Source organism: Bufo gargarizans, chromosome 2 (genome assembly GCF_014858855.1).
Source record: "Bufo gargarizans isolate SCDJY-AF-19 chromosome 2, ASM1485885v1, whole genome shotgun sequence".
Taxonomy (NCBI): Eukaryota; Metazoa; Chordata; class Amphibia; order Anura; family Bufonidae; genus Bufo; species Bufo gargarizans.
The window spans coordinates 599,946,021-599,968,135 of record NC_058081.1 but is presented as its reverse complement, the minus strand read 5'-3'; the positions used below and the strand labels follow the sequence as shown (position 1 = coordinate 599,968,135).

General features: G+C 41.8%; 1 protein-coding gene across 4 annotated transcripts in view; it reads right to left on the bottom strand.

Annotated features, from left to right (window-relative positions):
• SDF4 (stromal cell derived factor 4) overlaps nt 1-22,115 on the bottom strand; it is a 67,952-nt gene that overhangs the window by 13,459 nt on the left and 32,378 nt on the right. For 3 of the 4 annotated variants that reach the window (XR_006387926.1, XM_044281930.1, XM_044281932.1), the window contains exon 6: nt 14,816-14,991. Coding sequence is in view for 3 of the 4 variants with exons in the window: in XM_044281930.1 (XP_044137865.1) it covers nt 14,816-14,991 (176 nt within the window). In the remaining variant the exon portion in view is untranslated. Of the gene's footprint in view, nt 1-1,827; nt 7,836-14,815; nt 14,992-22,115 lie in introns of those variants that run through there. The other variant, XM_044281931.1, reaches the window with a different exon arrangement.

Genomic DNA, 22,115 nt, shown 5'->3' with positions numbered 1-22,115 from the left:
GATCCCTCCAGAACCTCGTTCATTGGAGAGGGTACGGACCAGAGGAGAGGCTGTGGGTTCCAGCGACCGATGTTAATGCTAGTCGTCTGGTGAGAGCATTCCACAGAGCTCATCCTGATAAGGTCTTAGAAGGTCTTAAAGATTATCTGCACATTAGTTATCTGACAGCCTCTTTTGGTTTCACTTTGTCTGTGTGTTGCTGGTGCTGGTATGTATGTCCACACCTCCTGTTCAGATGTGAATCATGTGACCTTTACCTAACCCTTTTTACTCTGACTTTACCCATCACTCCTTGCTCTGGATAGCTTCATTTGGTTTTGGAAGAGCTGGAGTGTGGTTCTTGTTGAAGTCCTGTTCATCCATCATCCTCAGAAGTTAAGTGTTCCACTTGTTGTGTTTTCTATCCCCCCCCCAACCCGGTTGTTTACTAGGCCTCAGCGAGATGCTGGTTCCTTCACCAGGGAAGGAACGGGTTGTCTCTGCCCTGTCATTACCTTTAGGCCATCTGAGGGTCACCAGGGATTTCTAGGTTCCTGTGTATGGGCATCTCTACCATTGAGAGGTGCCCATACGGATAGGAGTTAGGGCCAGGAGCAGGGTTTTATAGGTGGTGACTCTTTTCCTTCCCTAGCGGTAAGGCCTAGTGTCTTTCCTCTTCCTTCTTATTGTCTTTTGGTGTTCTCTCCTACTTGTGGACGGCGCTGGGGAGGGGGATCTGTGCACTGCTATGGGGAGGGGGATCAATGCACAGATCCCTTTCCCCATAACAGTGCACAGATCCCCCTCCCCATAGCAGTGCCATAGACCGATCCCACCTCCCCATAGCAGTGCCATATACAGATTCCCCCTCCCCATAACAGTCCCAGCGCCGCTGCTCACAGCAGACTAATCACTGCATCTTTATATTACCTTACAATGACGCTCCAGTAACAGGCAGAGCGGACGGCGGCGTAACGTCACTCACGTGACACACCTGCTCCGCCCACTTTATGAATGAAGGAGGCGGAGCAGGCGCGTCACATGAATGAGTGACGTTATGCCGCCGTCCGCTCTGCCTGTTACTGGAGCGTCATTGTAAGGTAAAATAAAGAAGCAGTGACAAAGTAAACCGCCCGCCGCATAGCAACGAATCAGCGATTATTCGATAACTGGATTCGTCGGCAACTAATCCAGTTATCGATTACATTGATTAATCGTTGCAGCCCTAGATCAAATAGTCATATACACCCTAAAATAGTATCAATGGAAAGTACAGAAGCCACCCACAGCTCTGTACACATCACTGCAAAAGTTATAGGGCTCAGAATAAATTTAAAAAATAAATAAAAAAAAAGTGATTTTTTTTCTTCCAGTATTAAAACGCAAGAAAAACTATAGATACAGTATGCAGTATCAACATAATCGTACTAATCTGGAAAAGGAAAGTAACAGCTCAGTTTTACCGTATAGGGAACGCCATAAAAACAAAACTGTTGCAAAATTGCGTTATTTTCCAATTTTACCCCATTTAGAATTTTCATACGAATTTGTCAAAGGAAAAATAAAGTGACCCTGGAAAGGCAGGGAGTGAAAGACGTAAACGTAAAAACAAAAAACCCTCCGGGGCTAAAAGGGTTAATTGTTGACTTGTTTCTTGCGATGTAACATCCGATTTTGTTTGTACACGAACCCTCTCATTTTCAAGTGCTGGGGAATACGTTGGACCTGAAGAAATAAAGATTATTAATATCCAACTGGATGGAAGCAGGATCCATAATTACAGCCACGCACATTGGGCTTCAGAGTGTGATCCTCCCGCAGACGGTACAGACAACGCCAAGACGTGTGTGAGATACAGATTCCTTTATTTCTTCAGAAGCAGAATAACGGATGACTTTGGTGTACAATGTTATCTATAGAAAATAGGTTGCTATTAAACCAATGTATAAAAATAAATTACACGTATCTAAGTGATCATCTCCATCACGGCCACATTTCCCTCAAATCATCCACCCAATCCCAATGGTCTACAGACCTATGTGCAGATGTAGCAGGGTTGATTATAGAAGAGGTCATCTGTGCTGTGCACTGTTGCTTTATTATCTTATCACAATCTGGCTCTTACATAGGACTGCAGATAAACCTACTACAAAAGGGCCTCATGCAGGTGCATCCATGTAGTGCCATATCATGATGATATTTTTGTAGTTTTTCATAAGAAATACTCTCCATTAGGGCTCATTCAGACGACCACGCCGTGTTTTGTGGTCCAAATTGCGGAACAGAGTCGGACACATTCATAGTCGTGTGAATGAGCCCTAACACAGCGTGTGATGGAACATGCCACAGCTTGCTTTTCTGCTGAACCGAGTCCAACAGAAAAAAACACATGTATAAAATCAGATTCATATGAAAGTACAGCAGGGACCCTAGATGTCTATGGGCGCCATACTGCCTTTTCTTAACACTTGTGAACATGAGGACTTATTCTGAGTCATCGCAATGCTCAGGTAATGTACAAATTGAATAAAAATCAGCTCTGCTGCATCTGTACAGCAAACACATAATGAAGTCACAGACCTGCAATATTACATACAATTCACAGGACATAAAACTTTTTTTTTAGCAAAACTAAAAGCATGCCCTCTATGATCGCTTTATGTCTCCGAGATGATATAATATATAATACAGTTACAAAAAATAAATGAATCCCGTTATAATCCCTGCATTGTACAATACATGAGTTGGCATTGATATGAAGCAAGCACATTTCTTAGCATGTGGGATTTTAACGTGAAAGTGACCAGGAATTGGCGAAGTCATATGGTGTGCATGGTCTGACAGCAAAAGTTTAGAAAAATTAAATAAAAATAAAAAATTACTTTTCAAAATCAGACCAGCCTTCTATGGCCTCCATTCAAGTGCCAACTCAGCCATGAACTGAAGAATCGAGCAGTCGGGGTGCAGTAAAGACGCTAAAAAGTGGTCACATTTCGGCTGTTTAAAAGAGGCCTTAAAGCATCACTAACTTTTCAAACATTATGTGTAAGACATATCAAAAGTGGGGGCCTGACTGCTGAGACCCCCACTGATCTCTAGAAAGAGGGAAGGGAGGTGCGTGCAAATCATGCTGCCGAAGACTAAATCACGATGGGCCCATAGACTTCTACGAGGCGAGAGCGTGATATGTCCACACTTCCCTCCCCACCTTCTAGAGACTGGTGGGGATCTCAGAACTTTACCTTTCAAAACTTTTTATATGTCTCTATAACATATGAAAGTTTTTTTTGTGAAGTTAGTGACCCTTTAAACAGGTTTTACTGAAAATTCAGGTGGAGTCTCGTTCAATAGCGTCTGCTGCCACATTTCTATTTCTCTGGACCATTTACTGCGGATTCTTAGGTTAAATATATTCTGTGACGTGTGATTGATGACTTTACAGTGCGGCTGTCCTGAATGTTTTCTGGGTACCTCAACAAACTGGCTGCTGATGAAAATTTATGAGGGGATTCCTGTCCGACCCCCTAATGCTGGCCGCACACATTAGATAGCTTTCAGTCAACAGTTATCTCTACCAATCCTCCCATACACAGAACAGGCGTACGTAGAGATCGGTAGATGGAATCCCCCTGACATCTGCCGTCAGAGGGAGAGTCGAGAGGCCACCATACACATTGGATGGTCGGTGGGTTCAGACGATACACATCTCATGTGTATGATCAGCTCTGGAATACAGGATTTAGCAGGTCATCTGTCACTCGTGTGACTGTGCATGCTCACCTGCGCTAAACCTAATGGATCAGAGCCTTCAGTGGCCTGAAGAATCATTAAGGAAAAAGGGCGACTCCTTCAGTCATTCAATTCAAAGTAACTGAGAAGTGGGTGAAGTAAAAAAGCAGATCATTTACATAAAGGACCAAAAAGAAAATTTTTATACAGAGATACGGATTATACACCCAACATTGATGACGGATACACTTTATTGGGAATGTACAGCAATAAAAAAATATCTAAAATAAATAAAGCAACTTTGCTAAGTCTTAATGGTTAGAGACTGCAAAGCCTAGGCTGACCCTAAAAGTATACTACATACATTCAGTAGAAGAACATATGAATACAGGATCGGACTAAACAGTTTGTAGTCTGACCAATAGACACAGATCTGCATAGGAGCAGACTAGAAAAACCGGTAGATATCCAAACAGGACTTTCTACAAAGTTGCTTCACCTATTAATAAAGTTACAAAAGGGGAACATACCTAGGGGGGGAGAAAAAAAAATATAAATTAACCTATCCCGGAGACTGTTCCATAAAATGGTGGTAGCAACGAAATGATATAAGACCGCTCTCTTCTAAACTAGATGTGCTGAATCACAGTTAGTAGTCGCCAAGCATCATTGTACAATAGCACAAAATAAAGCCCACAAAGCACTCATTGCTGACCTAGAGCTGAAGCTGCCATACTGGGCACAGAGGTGAGACCTGCACCCATCTCCAGGAACAGGGCCCCTGAAGTGAAGGGAGAGCAGCTGCCACCCTCAGTTCACCGCTACGGGAGTTACGAATATAGCTGAACACTCTCTCAACAATTTCCTGCAGCCCCATAGAGGTGAATGTAGGGTTAGCCACACTTGCATAGTTTGCTCTCCATGTCTTTGCTATGGGACCTCCTAAAATAGCCAAATATGCTTGCACAGCCATTTTCAGAATTCCCATAGTGATGAATGGAGACCATGCGCGGTGTGCTATCCTTCACTTCAGGGTCCTGTTCGGAAAAAGGGAGCGGGTACCATAGGTTGGACTCGAACCTGACATTAATGCCATAGGCTCGTGATATGCCATTAATGTCCCAGATGGGAATACCTCTAAGCCGTCAGAAAGCAGTACAAAAGCAAACTGAGTCCCTGTGGCTTTGTAATATAGTGCCACATGCCCGCCATGTGCTCTTATATGGCCCTGCAGATGGTACATATTAAAGGATTATTCGCTGGAGCATGGAACAACCTTTCTTCTGTCTAATGCATACAGATAAAATTGGAGGCATCCAGAGGTACAGTACGGCCCCATAGAAGTATGTGAGCGCCCTATTAATTTTTGTGTATGGAGCTGTAATACGACCATATGATGCCTATAACGCTGTGGTGCTATGGCACCATCATAATATTTCTTCAGGAACCAAAAAATCCAGCACATGCACTACAGATAAAATCCAGCCTTTTTATTGCGATTCTTTTAAAAATTCCATGAGCTGGGAGAACGTTTGGGAGCAGGGGTAGATCACTTATTGCAACCCCTTGTACAGTGTATCCCGAGCTACCTGCGAGACACAAAACATGTTTTTGGAATTAACTGGTAACCTAGTCTGGGAAGAGGAATACAGATGGGTGACTTGTGATGTCGCCGCTCTCCATTCCTAAATTCCGCACTATTTGGGTCTGGCGAGTGTCAGGAGACATTTTGCTTTCAAGGACTTTATCTATAGAGTTCCTGCTATGACATAACTACTTCTCCATTAATTATTTGCAGACGAGGGGAGCATCAATGGGTGCGAAGTTCTCCCACTCGTACACAAATATTTATATGTCTCATTGGGAAGAACAAAACCTTATGACCGAGAACAACATTTTTTGGCCTCCATTGTATGATATGGAAGATTCATTGATGATGCCGTAGTATCCTGGTGTGGAACTCCACAGAAGATGATTTTGTGAATTACGTGAAATACTTGAACAAATATGTCATGAATCTGCAATTCACTTATACATTAGCAGTGAGTGACATTCCTTTTTTAGATGTTAAGCTTTCCAACAAAGGGAATGAGGTTGTCAGTAGCAACCACAGAAAAGATACAAGTAGGAATACTTTGCTATTGGTATCCTCTTGTCACCCTAAACATGTCAATGGCATCCCCTATGGTGAAATGATTAGAATCCGCCCTAATTGTACAGCGGACTCCACCTATAGAAAGTGCAGCATTATATAACAGACTTCAAGTAAAGGGATATAGTGAGAACTTGCTAAAACAGACTGTAGAAAAGGTTAAACTTTAGGATAGAAAACCATTAATTTCTCAGGTAATAAGCAGTAGTAATGAAATAGAGGTACATGAGAAAAAGGTGAGAGTGACTACTGTTTAAAGCAGGCAGTTCAATGAGGTGCCGAACATTATCACCAGGAATTTACTGATTCTGTACCAAGATGATCATTTACGACAAATACTGGAACCAGGAATTCAAGTTGTGAGCAAAAGAGCTCCAACTATATCAACAGCGCCGTCTACGAGTTTATTTTCGGAGAAAACGGGGTCTGCAAGTAACACTTGGTTGAACGTTACTGGCTGCTACAGATGTGGACATAATGTATGTATAACCTGACGATTTATTTAAAAAAAGCAAAAGTTTTAAATCTAGTGCTACAGGAGAAGAATGTAAAATTAAGTCAAATATAAACTGTAACACAAGCAATGGGATTTATTACCCACCTGCAGCAGCTGAAGTGTTTGATATGGGGGTTGAAAACTAGAATAAGGAAACACCTTTCAGATATTTCAAACTTGAAGGTAGTGAATATTTCCATGTTGTCTCGACATTTCAGAGACGTACATGGGATCTTAAAGCAGATCTTAAAGTTGTTGGTATTGAAAGGGTTAAAAAAAAAACATTGCGAGGAGGAGATCTAAACAGGCTGCTTTTTGACAGGGAGTCTTTTTGGATCTTCTTATTACATACCAGGATTCCAAATGGCATGAATAATAGACATGATCTCATCTTTAAATATGGATTTATATTTCGTATGACTATATGTGATTGCCGATTAATTTTTCCCTTTGTAGAAGCTTTTTTTTCTTTTCAAGTAGTTTTGTATTTTATGATGTCACCAGACACAACCTCCGTTCCAATTTGAAGATTGTTCACACATGGAAGCGGAGGAGCGTCTGAGGTGGGTGAAGGGTTCTTTAAATCAGTAAATTTTGTTACACAGTATGGTCATGAATAAGACAGTTTGTCGAAACGCGTAGACCGTAAATCACAATAACAAGGCTGGATTTTAGCCGTAGTGCATGTGCTGGATTTTTTGTTCCTGAAGAATTTTTTTCCCTGATCCGGGGTTCCTTGCACACCTATGAAGTGGAGCAGGCGAGTTGGAAATATTTTGCCATTTATCATCATAATATGATATAATCAAGTCTGCGGTGGGCAAAGGGGGTGGCAAAGCTTACAAAATAATTATAAATAATTGTATTTTTGGGGATAGCAGTATATATAGCATAAATTACTGATATGAAGGAGAATATGGATGTATAAATAGTTCAATTCTTATATAGACAAAGATCTATTACATATAATACACTTTACACGGACGGTTCACTATTCACCATTACCATGTCCTTTTTTCGCGTCATCGGATATCATGGGCTGTAGAGCGTGTACCCTGCAGGTGATTTAAGTCACTGTATGAACGATTATCACCAAAGCAAATGAAAGCCGTAATTTATGTGCAAATTCTGCCACGAGGGTCGCAAATGGTGGGGGGAAGGCGACGGCCCCCACTCAATACTGCACACTAACACACAGGAAGAGTAGTAGCAAAACTGGTGTGGATCCTCCCATTAAGCTAGAAGAAAATTCATCCATAGCAATAACTTCTCCAGTCAAACGGCAAGATGAATGGTGCGAACCTAAAACTCCTCATGAACGTTGCGAGCATAGTCCATCAGTTTGCTGCCTGTGAAGTATTCACTGTATTTCAGGATCTCTTCTAGGCCCAAGTGATGATCTTGATTCTCATCTGCCACAGCGATCATCTGTTTAGCTTCATTTAGAGCATTGTACTCGTTCATGGGGTCCATGTACTCCTGCAAAAAGACACAAGTCCGTTTACTGATGTTGAAGTATAGCTCCTGGCAGGTTACACAGGTCAGCCTGGTGTCTCAAGATTCATATGGTAATAAACTTTTCCAAAAGGGTAATTTGAAGTTTCAAAAAGAGGTGACAGCTCTTACAGTCTATCTAGTAACTACTAACCACATTTAACACTGATGCTGACTGGTCCCACTGAACACCAGCACCCAACTAGTACTCAACATAAAGGGGTTATCCAATGATTAAAAGTAAAACATTAAAATCAGACATCATAAAGTACATGACAGCCTCTCTCTAACAAAGCTAGAACCAGCCCTGTACCTCACATGGATCCAGAGATCTCCACATTCATTGTTCTGGTAGATTTATATCAAGCTGAAAACTCAAGGGGAGTGTCTTTTCTGCTGCTGCTCAGGGGGCATGCCTCAGCTCTCCCTATCACAGCTCAGGGGGCGTGCCTCAGCTCTCCCTATCACAGCTCAGGGGGCGTGCCTCAGCTCTCCCTATCACAGCTCAGGGGGCGTGCCTCAGCTCTCCCTATCACAGCTCAGGGGGCGTGCCTCAGCTCTCCCTATCACAGCTCAGGGGGCGTGCCTCAGCTCTCCCTATCACAGCTCAGGGGGCGTGCCTCAGCTCTCCCTATCACAGCTCAGGGGGCGTGCCTCAGCTCTCCCTATCACAGCTCAGGGGGCGTGCCTCAGCTCTCCCTATCACAGCTCAGGGGGCAGTTGCAGGATGAAACCGAGCATGTGCAGCCATCTCAGTGGGTCGGACAAAGAAATAAGAAAAAGAACAAACAGCAGGTGGGGCTATACAAAAAAAAAAAAAAAACACAGATACAGGCACTACTTTGATCTCGGATGCGGACCAAACACACCCATTATAGTCTATAGGTCCATGAAAAAACCCAGATGGCATTCGTGCCATTTCTGTGTTTGGTCCGTTTTTTAATGAGCATCAATAGTAGATTTAGAAATTATCTTTCAGCTAAAGCAATGTCTATAAAATATAGATGACACGCGGAGGGCAAAAAACAGACACAAGGACATCTGCATGGATGAAATACGTACGGATTTTTTTTGCCACTGACTGCAAACAGCCACTGTTTTTGTTGTACCGGTCACAAGAACTGAGCCTTTTTTTTTTTGTGGGGAAGGGGGGGGAAGAGGGGCAATTTTCTTCAAACCACAGCAAAATCCAAACAAAGCCACAACTAAATCTAGTACTAGAATAAGACTAAGAGCATCAATGACAGCACAGAGAGACTTAGGGGACTTGGTTATAGTAGGAGGAGACTGCCCTTGTTCTCCTGGGCGTCTCCTTCTCCCAGGCTGTAGCGCTGGCCAATCGCAGCGCAGAGCTCACAGCCTGGGAGGTTTTTTTCCTACTCAAATCAGCTCATTAGCATGCGGCATCTTTGTGTGTATATTATGAGGTAACCATCTGTCACACCAGTAAGTGAATACATCTAAGGCACTTTTTAGTAGTTAATGTTTGTATATAATTAGTTAGATTATAATCAAATATCCACATGACAGGTTCCCTTTAAAGGACCAGGCCATTTTTGCAAATCTGACATGTGTCACTTTATGCGTGAATAACTTTAAAACGTTTTTACTTATCCAGGCCATTCGGAGATTGTTTTTTTCCCATCACATATTGTACTTCATGACACTAGTAAAATGGAGAGAATTATTATTATTTATTTATATTTTTTTAAATACCACCTTTACCAAAAAAAATTGAAAAATTAGCAAATTTCCAAGTCTTAATGTCTCTACTTCTATAATACATAGTAATACCTCCAAAAATAGTTATTAATTTACATTCCCCATATGTCTACTTCATGTTTGGATCATTTTGGGAATGACATTTTATTTTTTGGGGATGTTACAAGGCTTAGGCTACTTTCACACTAGCGTTCGGGGCTCCACTTGCGAGTTCCGTTTGAAGGCTCTCACAAGCGGCCCCGAACGCATCCGTACTGCCCTAATGCATTCTGAGTGGATGCGGATCCGCTCAGAATGCATCAGTCTGGCACAGTTTGTCCTCCGCTCAGCAGGCGGACACCCGAATGCTGTTTGCAGCGTTTGGATGTCCGCCTGGCAGTGCGGAGGCAAACGGATCCGTCCAGACTTACATTGTAAGTCAATGGGGATGGATCTGTTTGAAGTTGACAATATGGCTCAATATTCAAATGGATCCGTCCCCCATTGACTTTCAATGTAAACTCTGGACGGATCAGTCTGACTAACTTTCACACTTAGAATTTTCTCTAAACTATAATGCAGACGGATCCGTTCTGAACGGATCCCATCGTCTGCATTATAGGAGCGGATCCGTCTGTGCAGACACCAGACGGATCCGCTCTGAACGCAAGTGTGAAAGTAGCCTTAGAAGCAAATCTTGAAATTTTTCTTTGTCACTTTGTGAGGCTTACATAATAGAAACCACCAAACCACCATTTTACAAACTACACCCCTCAATGTATTCAAAACTCATTTTACAAACTTTGTTAACCCTTTTAGGTGTTTCACAAGAGTTATTGGCATTGTGGAGATGAAATTTAAAATTTTTAATTTTTTGGCAAATTTTCCATTTTAATAATTTTTTTAAGTAACAAAGCAAGGGTTAACAGCCAAACAAAACTCAATATTTATTGCCCCGATTCTGTAGTTTATAGAAACACCCCAAATGTGGTCGTAAACTTCTGTACGGGCACACGTCAGGGCGCAGAAGGAAAGGAATGCCATACGGTTTTTGGAAGGCAGATTTTGCTGGACTGGTTTTTTGGCACCATGTCCCATTTGAAGCCCCCCTGATGCACCCCTAGAGTAGAAACTCCAAAAAAGTGACCCCATTTAGTTAACTACGTGATAGGGTGGCAGTTTTGTTGGTACAATTGTAGGGTACATATGATTTTTGGTTGCTCTATATTACACTTTTTGTGAGGCAAGGTAACAGGAAATAGCTGTTTTGGCACTTTTTTTTTTAATATTTACAACATTCATCTGAAAGGTTAGATCATGTGGTCACGGACGCGACAATATCAAATAGGACTACTTTTTTGTTTCAATTTTACATAAAGCATAAAAAATAAAAATATATAAAAAATAAAAAGATTCTTTAGTGTCTCCACATTCAGAAAGCCATAGTTTTATTTATTTTATTGGCGACTCTTGTGTAGTGGCTCATTTTTTTCAGGATGAGATGACTGTTTTATTGGCACTATTTTGGGGTGCATATGACTTTTTGATCGCTTGCTATTACACTCTTTGTAATGTAAAGTGACAAAAAATAGTTTTTTTTACACCGTTTTTATTTTATTCACCTGAGAGGTTAGGTCATGTGATATTTTTATAGAGCAGGTTATTACGGACACGGCGTTACCCACACACTGTATTACTCATACAGCCAATGCATTTCAATACAGAAGTATTGGAATGCATTGTGAAGTCCCAAAGTGGGACAAAAAAAATAAAGTTGAAAAAGTAAAGTTCCGCCCCCCCCCCCAAAAAAAAATGTATTTTTTTAACGTAAAACTTAATTTCCTCCAAATAAAAGTTAAAAAAAAAAAAAAAAGGGGGAAAAAAAGGAAAGTAGACATATCGACCGGCTCTATAAACATATCACATGACCTAACCCCTCAGATGAACACCGTAAAAAATAACAACTGTGCTAAATAAACCATTTTTTTGTCACCTTACATTACAAAAAGTACAACAGCAAGTGATCAAAAAGGCGTATGCCCACCAAAATATATGAATGTTGAAAATAACAAAAAATAAAAACGGTGCCAAAAGAGCTATTTCTTGTTACCTTGCCTCACAAAAAGTGTAATATAGAGCAACCAAAAATCGTATGTACCCTAAACTAGTACCAACAAAACTGCCACCCCATCCCGTAGTTTCTAAAATGAGGTCACTTTTTGGGAGGTTTTTACTCTAGGGGTGCATCAGGGGGGCTTCAACTGGGACATGGTGTCAAAAAACCAGTCCAGCAAAATCTGCCTTCCAAAAAACGTATGGCATTTCTTTCCTTCTGCACTCTGCCGTGTGCTCGTACAGCAGTTTACGACCACATATGGGGTGTTTCTGTAAACTACAGAATCAGAGCCATAAATATTGAGTTTTGTTTGGCTGTTAACCCTTGCTTTGTAACTGGAAAAAAATTTAAATGGAAAATCTGCCCAAAAAAGTGAAATTTTTAAATTGTATCTCTATTTTCCATTAATTCTTGTGAAACACCTTGGGTGGTTTCTATTATGTAAGCTTCACAAAGTGACTTCAGACCGCAACTGGTCCTTAAAAAGTGGGTTTTGGAAAATTTCTGAAAAATTTATAATAACAATTTTTGGAGGTATTACTATGCATTATAGAAGTAGAGAAATTGAAACTTAAAAATTTGCGATTTTTTTTTTTACTCCATTTTACCAGTGTCACGAAGTACAATACGTGACGAAAAAAAAAAAACTGTCTCAGAATGACTTGGGTAAGAAAGCGTTTTAAAGTTATCACCGCATAAAGTGACTAGTCAGATTTGCAAAAAATGGCTTGGTCCTTAAGGTGAAAATGAGCCCGGTCCCTAAGGGGTTAAGCCAGAATACCCAAACTTGGCAACATGAGTCACTGGGGTTAAAAATGTATAAAAAAGTGGGCGGAGTCTACAACGGCCAATCAAATTTTAGCCATGTGTTTAAATGGGAAAATGTAAAACTGCCGCTGCTCTTAGACTGTTAATGGCAGGGTCCTCAAACTTGGCACAGTTGGTCACTGGAGGACTAGGATTAAAATTCAGAAAATTGGGCGGGGCCAAAAACAACCAATTAAATTTCAGCCTTTGATCTCAATGAAAAGCAGATAACTGCTGCTATTATCACAGTTTCAATGCCAAATGTCCCAAACTTAGCACAATTACTCACTGGGTGGGTGGAGACTAAAACAGCCAATCAGATTTCACCTGTTGACTTCAATGTAAAACTTTCAAATACTGCCATTCTCACAAAGCCAGAGGCCCCAATCTTGACACAGACCATGACTGGGTGACTGGACTTAAAATTCGGAAAACTGGGCGGAGCTTAAAAACATCCAATCAAATATTACCTAGTGCTATTCAATGGGAATATTTAAATTGCTGCCATTCTTACACTGTTAATGGCAGAGTCTTCAAACTTGGTACATTCGGCTACTGGGTGACGGAAATTCAAATTTAAAAAAGTGGACGGAGCCACAAACAGTCAATCAGATTTCCCCTATTGACTTTAATGAGAAAATGTGAAAAGATGTTTTTCTTACAATATGAAAGTCAGAGTCCCCAAACTGGCACCATGGGTCACTGGGTGAGTGTGGTTAGAATTTAGGAAAAGTGGGTGGAGCCTTTAACAGCCAAACACATTTCAACCATTCGTTTTATATGGGAAAATTTAAATTACAGCCGCTCTTTGACTGTTAATAGCAGGGTCTTCAAACTTGGTACATTCAGTCACTGGGTGACTGAAATGCAAATTTAAAAAGTGGGCGGAGACAAACAACCAATCAAATTTTTTTCAATGATTATTAATAGAGTGCTACTCTTCCCCCAGTTTTAGGGGTAACACTTTGCACACTTGCCCATAGCCGTGGAGGTTGCTTGTGCTTTGTTAAGCAATCCCACCCTCCGTGCCTCTGGGGCTCTAGCGTTTTTTAAGCCAACATCCTGTGGTTTCTTCAGAAACTACACCATCTAGTTCATATTAATGTCATATTTACAGTACATATATTATAAACCTTAGTTTAAGGGTTTGTCCCATTAAGACTAACGCTGGGTTCAGACCTGAGCGTTCGCGATGGAGCGCTCTGTATGCGCGATTGTACGGGCATTTGCAATGGCGCATACAGAGACAAGCAAACTCCCATTGCCGCGCGTTCCCGCTGAAGTCTATGGACGGGAACGCGCGACAAGACGCCCCAAAGAAGCTCATGTACTTCTTGGGGCGTCGGGCGTTTTACAGCGCGATCGTACGTGCTGTAAAACGCTCAGGTGAGAACCATTCCCATAGGGAATCATTAGTTCTTGCCTGTTGAGCGTTTTACAGCGCGTAGGAACGCGCTGTAAAACGCTCAGGTTTGAACCCAGCCTAACCCTTTGGTAAAGAGCAGCCATCTAGCCATCAAAAGTCTAGCAATCAAAGCTATCCGCAGTAATCTTTATTAGCCTGGTAGTACTTGATGTTCATATAAATACTGAGCAGAGGAACCCCCCTGAAAGAACATATGAACAAAAGGTCTTCAAAAGAGGTTGCGCCATAAAAAAAATATTCTACATTTTTCAAGCCAGCACCTGGATTTCAACACTTTTGTAATTTCATATAATTAAAAATTTAGTACAGCTGCTGAGCTGTTCAATAAAATGTATCTACCGTATATTTCGCCACCTGCCATTTGTTCTTTACCTATTTTCTTGTCCACCTCACTGAGGTGGTCACACATGTTCAGTTTAAATCTTCTACTGTCACCAGCCATATCGTCTGTTCAAAGCTGTGGCAGTTACAGAAAAGAGACAGGTGTGGCGCTGTTTTAGAAAAGAGCAACCATGTTTTTCTAATCCTGTACAACCCCTTTAAAGGGGTTGTCTCACTTCAGTAAGTTGCATTTATCATGTAGAGAAAGCTAATACAAGGCAGTTACTAATGTATTGTTATTATCCATATTGCTTTCTTTGCTGGCTGAATTACCTGCAATCCATCAGGACGACCATCACAGATGGATTGCAGGGTGGTCTGTAACCAAGAAAATGAGCAGTGTATAATGTGATAGAAAAATGAATCCAGCCAGCAAAGGAAGCAATATAGATAATATTTTAGTAAGTGGCTTGTATTAACTTCCTGTACATGATAAATGCCACTTACTGAAGTGAGACAACCCCTTTAACTTCTGTTATTCATACCAGATACACAATATAGGTTTTATAGAACATACTGCCGCCTCCTCCTTACCTCAAGCTCTTCCATTGTGACAATGCCATCATGGTTGGCATCGATAACCTCTTCAAACTCTTTCTTTCGGTCTCGAACCCATTCATCATCAATATCCTGCGCCTGCTTGTTCTCTACTGTGCCCATCGGAAGAGAGATGAACTCCGACAAAGTCAGCTTCTTATCTCCATCCTGGTCTGTGGGAAAAACAGAATGTCAATGGCCAATATGCTTAAGACTAGGGTTGTCACGATACCAAAATTTTGATTCAATATCGATACCATAAAAAAGTATTGCGATACTTGATACCTCGCAAAAAAAATAAAACACCAAAAAAGCCGAGTGCATTGCGCCTTTTATGGAACGCCTGGCCCATAATAGAAAAGTCCTATCCTATTTTTTGGGGTCGACATGGTGACAAAATGGCGAATCACGCGTTTATTTTGTTACGTCGCTCACCGCATAGGAGATATTTTTTAAGATTTTAATAATTCTCACTTTTTTGGACGTGGCGATATGTAATATGTTTATTTATTGTTTATATATTTTATATGTAAAATTGGGAAAGGGGGTGATTTAACCCTTTCTGCCCCGGGCCAGTTTTCACCTTCCTGCCAAGGCCATTTTTTTAAATCTGACCAGTGTCGCTTTATGTGGTAATAACTTTAAAACGCTTTTACTTATCCAGGCCATTGTGAGATTGTTTTTCGTCATATATTGTACTTCATGACACTGGTAAAATTGAGTTAAAAAAAATAATAAAAAAAAACATTATTTATTAAAAAATAAATAAACAAATTTATGAAAATTTCAGTTTCTCTACTTTTATAATAGATAGTAATACCTTCAAAAATAGTTATTACTTTACATTCCCCATATGTCTACTTCATGTTTGGATCATTTTGTGAATGCCATTTTATTTTTTGGGGACGTTAGAAGACTTAGAAGTTTAGAAGTAAATCTTACATACAGGCTTGCATAATAGAAAGCACCCAAAAATGACCCCATTTTAGAAACTACACCCATCAAGGTAGTCAAAACTGATTTTACAAACTTTGTTAACCCTTTAGTTGTTCCACAAGAATGAATGTAAAATGGATATGAAATTTCTGAATTTCACTTTTTTGGCAGATTTTCCATTTTAATAAAAAAAATTCGGATAACAAAGCAAGGGTTAACAGCTAAACACAACTCAATATTTATTGCCCCGATTCTGTAGTTTACAGAAACACCCCATATGTGGTCTTAACTGCTGTACGCGAACACGGCAGGGCGCAGAAGGAAAGGAACGTATGGTTTTTGGAAGGCAGATTTCACTGGGATAATATTAAGCTAGCATATCCCATTTGAAGCCCCCCTGATGCACCTAGGGTTGAGCAGTATACCGGTGTTCATGATATACTGCGGTATTAAAAAACGGCGATATCGCCGTTTGCTAATTACCGCAGTATTTTGTGACGTCATCGAAGCGGCTGTCCGCCCCTGCACCTTGCATAGCGCTGAGTAGTGAGTACAAACACATTACTTCCTCTCGCTCCTGGCTCCTTCTTGCTCCGCCTCCCTTATTCAAGTCTCCAGACTCCACCCACCATCTGACATAACCGTCTGTCGCCCACCCGTGTCGGTTCTATGTGGCGAACTCTGTGTGAGTACTGGGTGTCTCTGGAGAGACTTCTCCTGCGGCTGCCTTGCTAGTGTGCTCTGACAAAATTACAAACGTACTACTTCCCGCAGCGGCCGCCCCCGGCTCTTTCTCCTCCTTGCTCTCATATTCAAATCTCCGCCCACTGACATCTGATGTCAGAATCTGAGCACACAAGCAAGGCAGCCGTGGGAAAAGTATATCGTAAAGTATTATTGTATGTATGGTGGCCTGGGGCCACAAGACTTTATTATAACGTCTCCTTGTGGCCGGCCCCCAAACAGTGTAACGTCTCCTTGTGGCCAGCCCCCATAGAGTGTAACGTCTCCTTGTGGCCGACCCCCATACAGTGTAATGTCTCCTTGTGGCTGGCCCCCATACAGTGTAACGTCTCCTTGTGGCTGCCCCCATACAGTATAATGTCTCCCTGTGTTTTTTTCTTTTAAACGGGTATTTATCGCGATATATATCGTTATCGCAATAAATTTCTTAATATTGTTATCGTCTGAATATTTTTGATATCGCCCAACCCTAGATGCACCCCTAGAGTAGAAAGTCCCAAAAAATGACCCCATTTTGAAAACTACATGATATTTGTTTTAGAGTACTATTTTAGAGTACATATGATTTTTGGTTGCTCTATATTACACTTTTTGTGAGGCAAAGTAACAAAAAATAGCTGTTTTGGCACAGTTTTTATTTATTGCGATTTACAATGTTCATCTGACAGGTTAGATCGTGTGGTATTTTTAGAGCAGTTGTGACGGACACGACAATATCAAATATGACTATTTTTGTGTCTCCATATACTGAAAGCCATACTTTATTTTTCAATTTTGGGCGACTGTCTTATGTAGGGTTTTTTTTTTTTCCGGTATGAGATGACGGTTTGATTGGCACTATTTTAGGGTGCATACGACTTTTTGATCGCTTGGTATTACACTTTGTGATATAAGGTGACAAAAATAGCTTTTTTGACATTTTTTTTAATTTTTTTTACGGTGTTCACCTGAGAGGTTAGGTCATGTGGTATTTTTATAGAGCAGGTTCTTACGGACACAGAAATACCTAATATGTATAATTTTTTGTTTTTGTTTTACACAATAACAGCATTAAAAAAAGAATGTTTTAGTGTCTCCATAGTCAGAGCCATATTTTTTTTTTTTTTTTTGGGGCGATTGTCTTAGGTAGGTGCTTATTTTTTGTGGGATGAGGTGACTGTTAGATTGGTACTATTTTAGGGGGTATACGCCTTTTTGATCGCTTGGTGTTTAAGGCCTCTTTCACACTTGCGTTGTCCGGATCCGGCGTGTACTCCACTTGCCGGAATTACACGCCGGATCCGGAAAAACGCAAGTGTACTGAAAGCATTTGAAGACGGATCCGTCTTCAAAATGCGTTCAGTGTTACTATGGCAGCCAGGACGCTATTAAAGTCCTGGGTGCCATAGTAGTAGTGGGGAGCGGGGGAGCAGCATACTTACCATCCGTGCGGCTCCCGGGGCGCTCCAGAATGACGTCAGAGCGCCCCATGCGCATGGATCATGTGATCCATGCGATCACGTCATCCATGCGCCTGGGGCGCCCTGACGTCACTCTGGAGCGCCCCGGGAGCCGCACGGATGGTAAGTATGCTGCTCCCCGCTCCCCACTACAGTTTACCATGGCTGCCAGGACTTTAGCGTCCCGGCAGCCATGGTAACCATTGAGAAAAAGCTAAACGTCGCATCCGGCAATGCGCCGAAACGACGTTTAGCTTAAGGCCGGATCCGGATCAATGCCTTTCTATGGGCATTCATTCCGGATCCGGCCTTGCGGCAAGTGTTCCGGATTTTTGGCCGGAGCAAAAAGCGCAGCATGCTGCGCTATTTGCTGCGGCCAAAAAACGTTCCGTTCCGGAACGGAAGACATCCTGATGCATCCTGAAGGACGGACTGTCCATTCAGAATGCATTAGGATAATCCTGATCAGTATTCTTCCGGCATAGAGCCCCGACGACGGAACTCTATGCCGGAAGACTATAACGCAGGTGTGAAAGAGCCCTTAGTGATGTATGGTATTCAGACCACCACCACACTAAACCGAATTTAGTGAAACTGATCAATTCTGGAAAAATCCATTTAATAGGAAAAATATGTCATAATGAGAAGTGATGTTTTCAGATGCAGATAGTATAGTTCCTTATTAGATAAATAATCTCAAAAGGTTTCTTTCCCGATTTAATAGTCCCACTACTACATACTAGTAAAGTGACAACATGTAATGTAACATGTCTGCAGTCATTCTCCTGTGTGACATCACCTTGTCGGCATCCTTCAATCAACTGACATCACTTCCTGTTTCAGAGACTATGGCGTTTTATCTCCTGTAGTGGTCAAGACCTGGTAGAGAACAAGGCAGGAAAGCTGCACCCATGAAGCCAGAAGTTGCAATGGCCCCCATCCTAGTGCCAGTTGGGAGGAGGGGTACTTGAAATTAAATGTGCTCGACATTAGTATTTTTCATTTAAAAGGAAACCTGGCACTATGACAATGCAAAGTAATCTTCAAGCAGCTTGTTACAGAGCAGAAGGAGCTGAGCAGATTGATACATAATTTAAATGGGAAGAGATTCAGTAAAACTTGTAATTTATTCATTTATATATGCGCTCATTCTCGGCTTTGAAGTCAAGGAGGTGGTCCCATCAGTGACTCTCAGAGGAATTTCCAGGTGGAATAATAGAGGAACAGCACGATGCTGAGGCCTACGAATAGATGTTCTAGAATTGTTAGTTCATGGAAAATACAAGTATTTACTGAAACAGACATGTCCGGAGAACTGACCAGTCCTCTGTATACAAATCCCTCTATGACAGTGTATACATAGAGCTGTCAATCACTGACAGGACTGCCTCTTGGAATTCATAGTCCAAAACGAGCAGAAATTTTAAAAAACCGAAACAAGTTTTACTGAATCTTTTCCCATAAAGCTATATATTAATCTACTCAGCAAGTCCTGCTCTAGAACATGCTGCCTATAGCTCAAACACCATGTTCACTGTCATAACTACCCTTTAATTTGTGGATCTGGGAGAATTAACTGGCCAGCACTGTGTCATGGCCGTTCCTGCGACAGGTGGCAGGAGAGATCGGCGAGACTGGCAACACGTTGTTTGATCCGACATGTTTTCCGTTTGGAACAAATGCAGTCTGTGTCGTTTCTGATGCTTGCCACACCTTCTTTCCCCAGCTGTGGCTATTGTGGTCATTTCACCTTCTATGTATTGTTGTTTCTCCCACTATGCGCTGCGGTTTATAGCTTCAGTTGCAGTTGTGGATTGCTGCCGTGTGGATCTCGGCTGAGTTCCTGGTGCTGCCACAGCCACTTGAAGTTAAGTGTTTTCTTTCCTTTTTGCATTTTGTTTGGGTTAGGCCTCATGCACACGACAGTTTAGTTTTTTTCGGTCCGCAAATTGCATGAAAAACATGGAAGACGCCCATCAGCCTTCCGCAATTTGCAGAATGGAACATGCGGCCGGCCCATTGCAGAAATACCTATTCTTGTCTGCAAAACAGACAAAAATAGGACTTGTAATATTTTTTTTTGCGGGGCTACGTAACGGAGCAAGGGATGTGGACAGCACATGGAGTGCTGTCTGCATCTTTTGCGGCCCCATTGAAGTGAATGGGTCCGCTCCCGAGCCGCAAAAACTGCGGCTCGGATGCAGACCATCACAACGGTCGTGTACATAAGGCCTTATTTAGTGTGTTGCATTTCCCTGTCATTTGTATTAAGGCCTGAGGGAGACTTCTGTTCGTCCTTCCTTTTGGAGGAACAGGTTGTCTCAGTCCTGACATTAGTACTAGGGTCCTATAGGGCGAGTTAGGACATTAGGTATTCCTGTGTATCAACTCGCCTACCTCTGGTGTCTGTTCATACTGGTAGTAAGTCAGGACTTTGATTAGAGTTTTACTAGAAGGTTTCCATCTCCTTCCCTAGTTTCCAGGACTTATTCTGGTATCCCCTTTCCCTCCTATGCTCGGTGTGGGGTTTTCCTCCAACACCCGAACGTGACACACTGTTCCACACTGTTCATGTGAGCATAGCTGGCCAATACGAGGGCAGCAGGGTAGTCTAAGAAGGATGCAGCCATCTTGTAACCTGGGATCTGGTGGATCCGCAGCTGAAAAGGAGGGCACCATATGTGATCTGCTCACGCCCGAGTTATTGTCAATCATTCTTGAACAGAAAGGTTGTTTTAGGTGCTGTGTACTGAACAATCAGGAAGGCAGAGAGGGTAAAACACAACCAGCTCTCCTCGCCTCCATGATAGCCTTGCTGACTCTGCAGGGACATTTAGAAATGTCTGTTCAAAGTTATATACAGATCAAAACAGATATCTAAAGATGTTTGGCTGCCCACAAGCCGTTAAATAGACTGGTCCCTCTATTATTCCACCTGGAAACAAAGGAATAAATTCACTGGGCGAGTCTGTGTGTGCATTGACCCGACAGTTTCAGACTTTAGGGACATGCACCATTAAGAAGGGAAATAGCAATGCTGAGTGTTTGGCACATTACAGTAACTGATCCCTCTCCCTTCAAGGGGACCATTTCCACCTGTACAAAAAGCAACGCTCTGCACTGGTTACCACATCCCCATGAGCAGTAAGCCTGTGGTAAGACGAGCTTGACGAAGCTGTACCTGTCAGAAGGTAGGCACATGTGGTGAGCCACACTTTCCAGTCACCAGCGCCTGCAGAGTTACAAACATGACACCCGTATAAAATGAGACAGAAATACTCAGTAAACATTGAGTGATATCTTAAAGGGGTTTTCCACTTAGTTCTATGGCAGAACAAATACAGTGATCAGCCATAACATTAAAACTGCCACTCATTGAGACGTGGACTCCACAAAACCTCAGAGGACCTGTCACCACTGCCGAGTAAATAATTTTATTCCGCATGAAATATTTCTGGAGTATTAATTCTTATGGCTCCAAGTTGTGCTGTTCCTCTATTACTCCTGCTAAATATTTATAATTACAGGTACAACTGGGAGTTACCAGTTGGTGGTTGTCATGGCACAGTCTGACACTATCTAATCAGTGCTACCAGTGTCAGACTGTACAGGGACAAGCCACCAACAGGTAACTCCAAGTTATTACTTTATCTATACATTTCTAGTAGGAATAAAAGAGGAACCGCACAATATATATATCAGAATCAATGCTCCAGAATTGTTATTACATGGGGAATGAAGTAGTCACTAAAACATACATGCTGGGAGAGGTGACAGCTCCTCTCTATGGTGACCTATGGTATTTGGTACCAAGACATTAGCAGCAGATCCTGAAAGATCAGGAGGTTGCTATGTTCCTCAAAACATTCCAGCACAATATTTGTAGTGTGGCAAGACGCATAACCCTGCTGAAAGAGGCCACTGCCATTAGGATAGGGTCACATTAATACTACTAGCATGGTAAAGGTTATTCACTGCTGGAGATCCTCCTGTGGTATGTCCTTCCAAGCTTTTTCAACTAGGACCCTGAAGAGCATGTTGTGTAGCATAGGCAATGTGTGGGCGAGAGTTATCCGATTAGAACTCCATGTCTCCAGAGTCAGTCAGTAGGACTGGGTCCATGATGTCCTGGACTTACTGAAAGCTAGTTAATGTTCCCTCCATGAATATCAGATAGA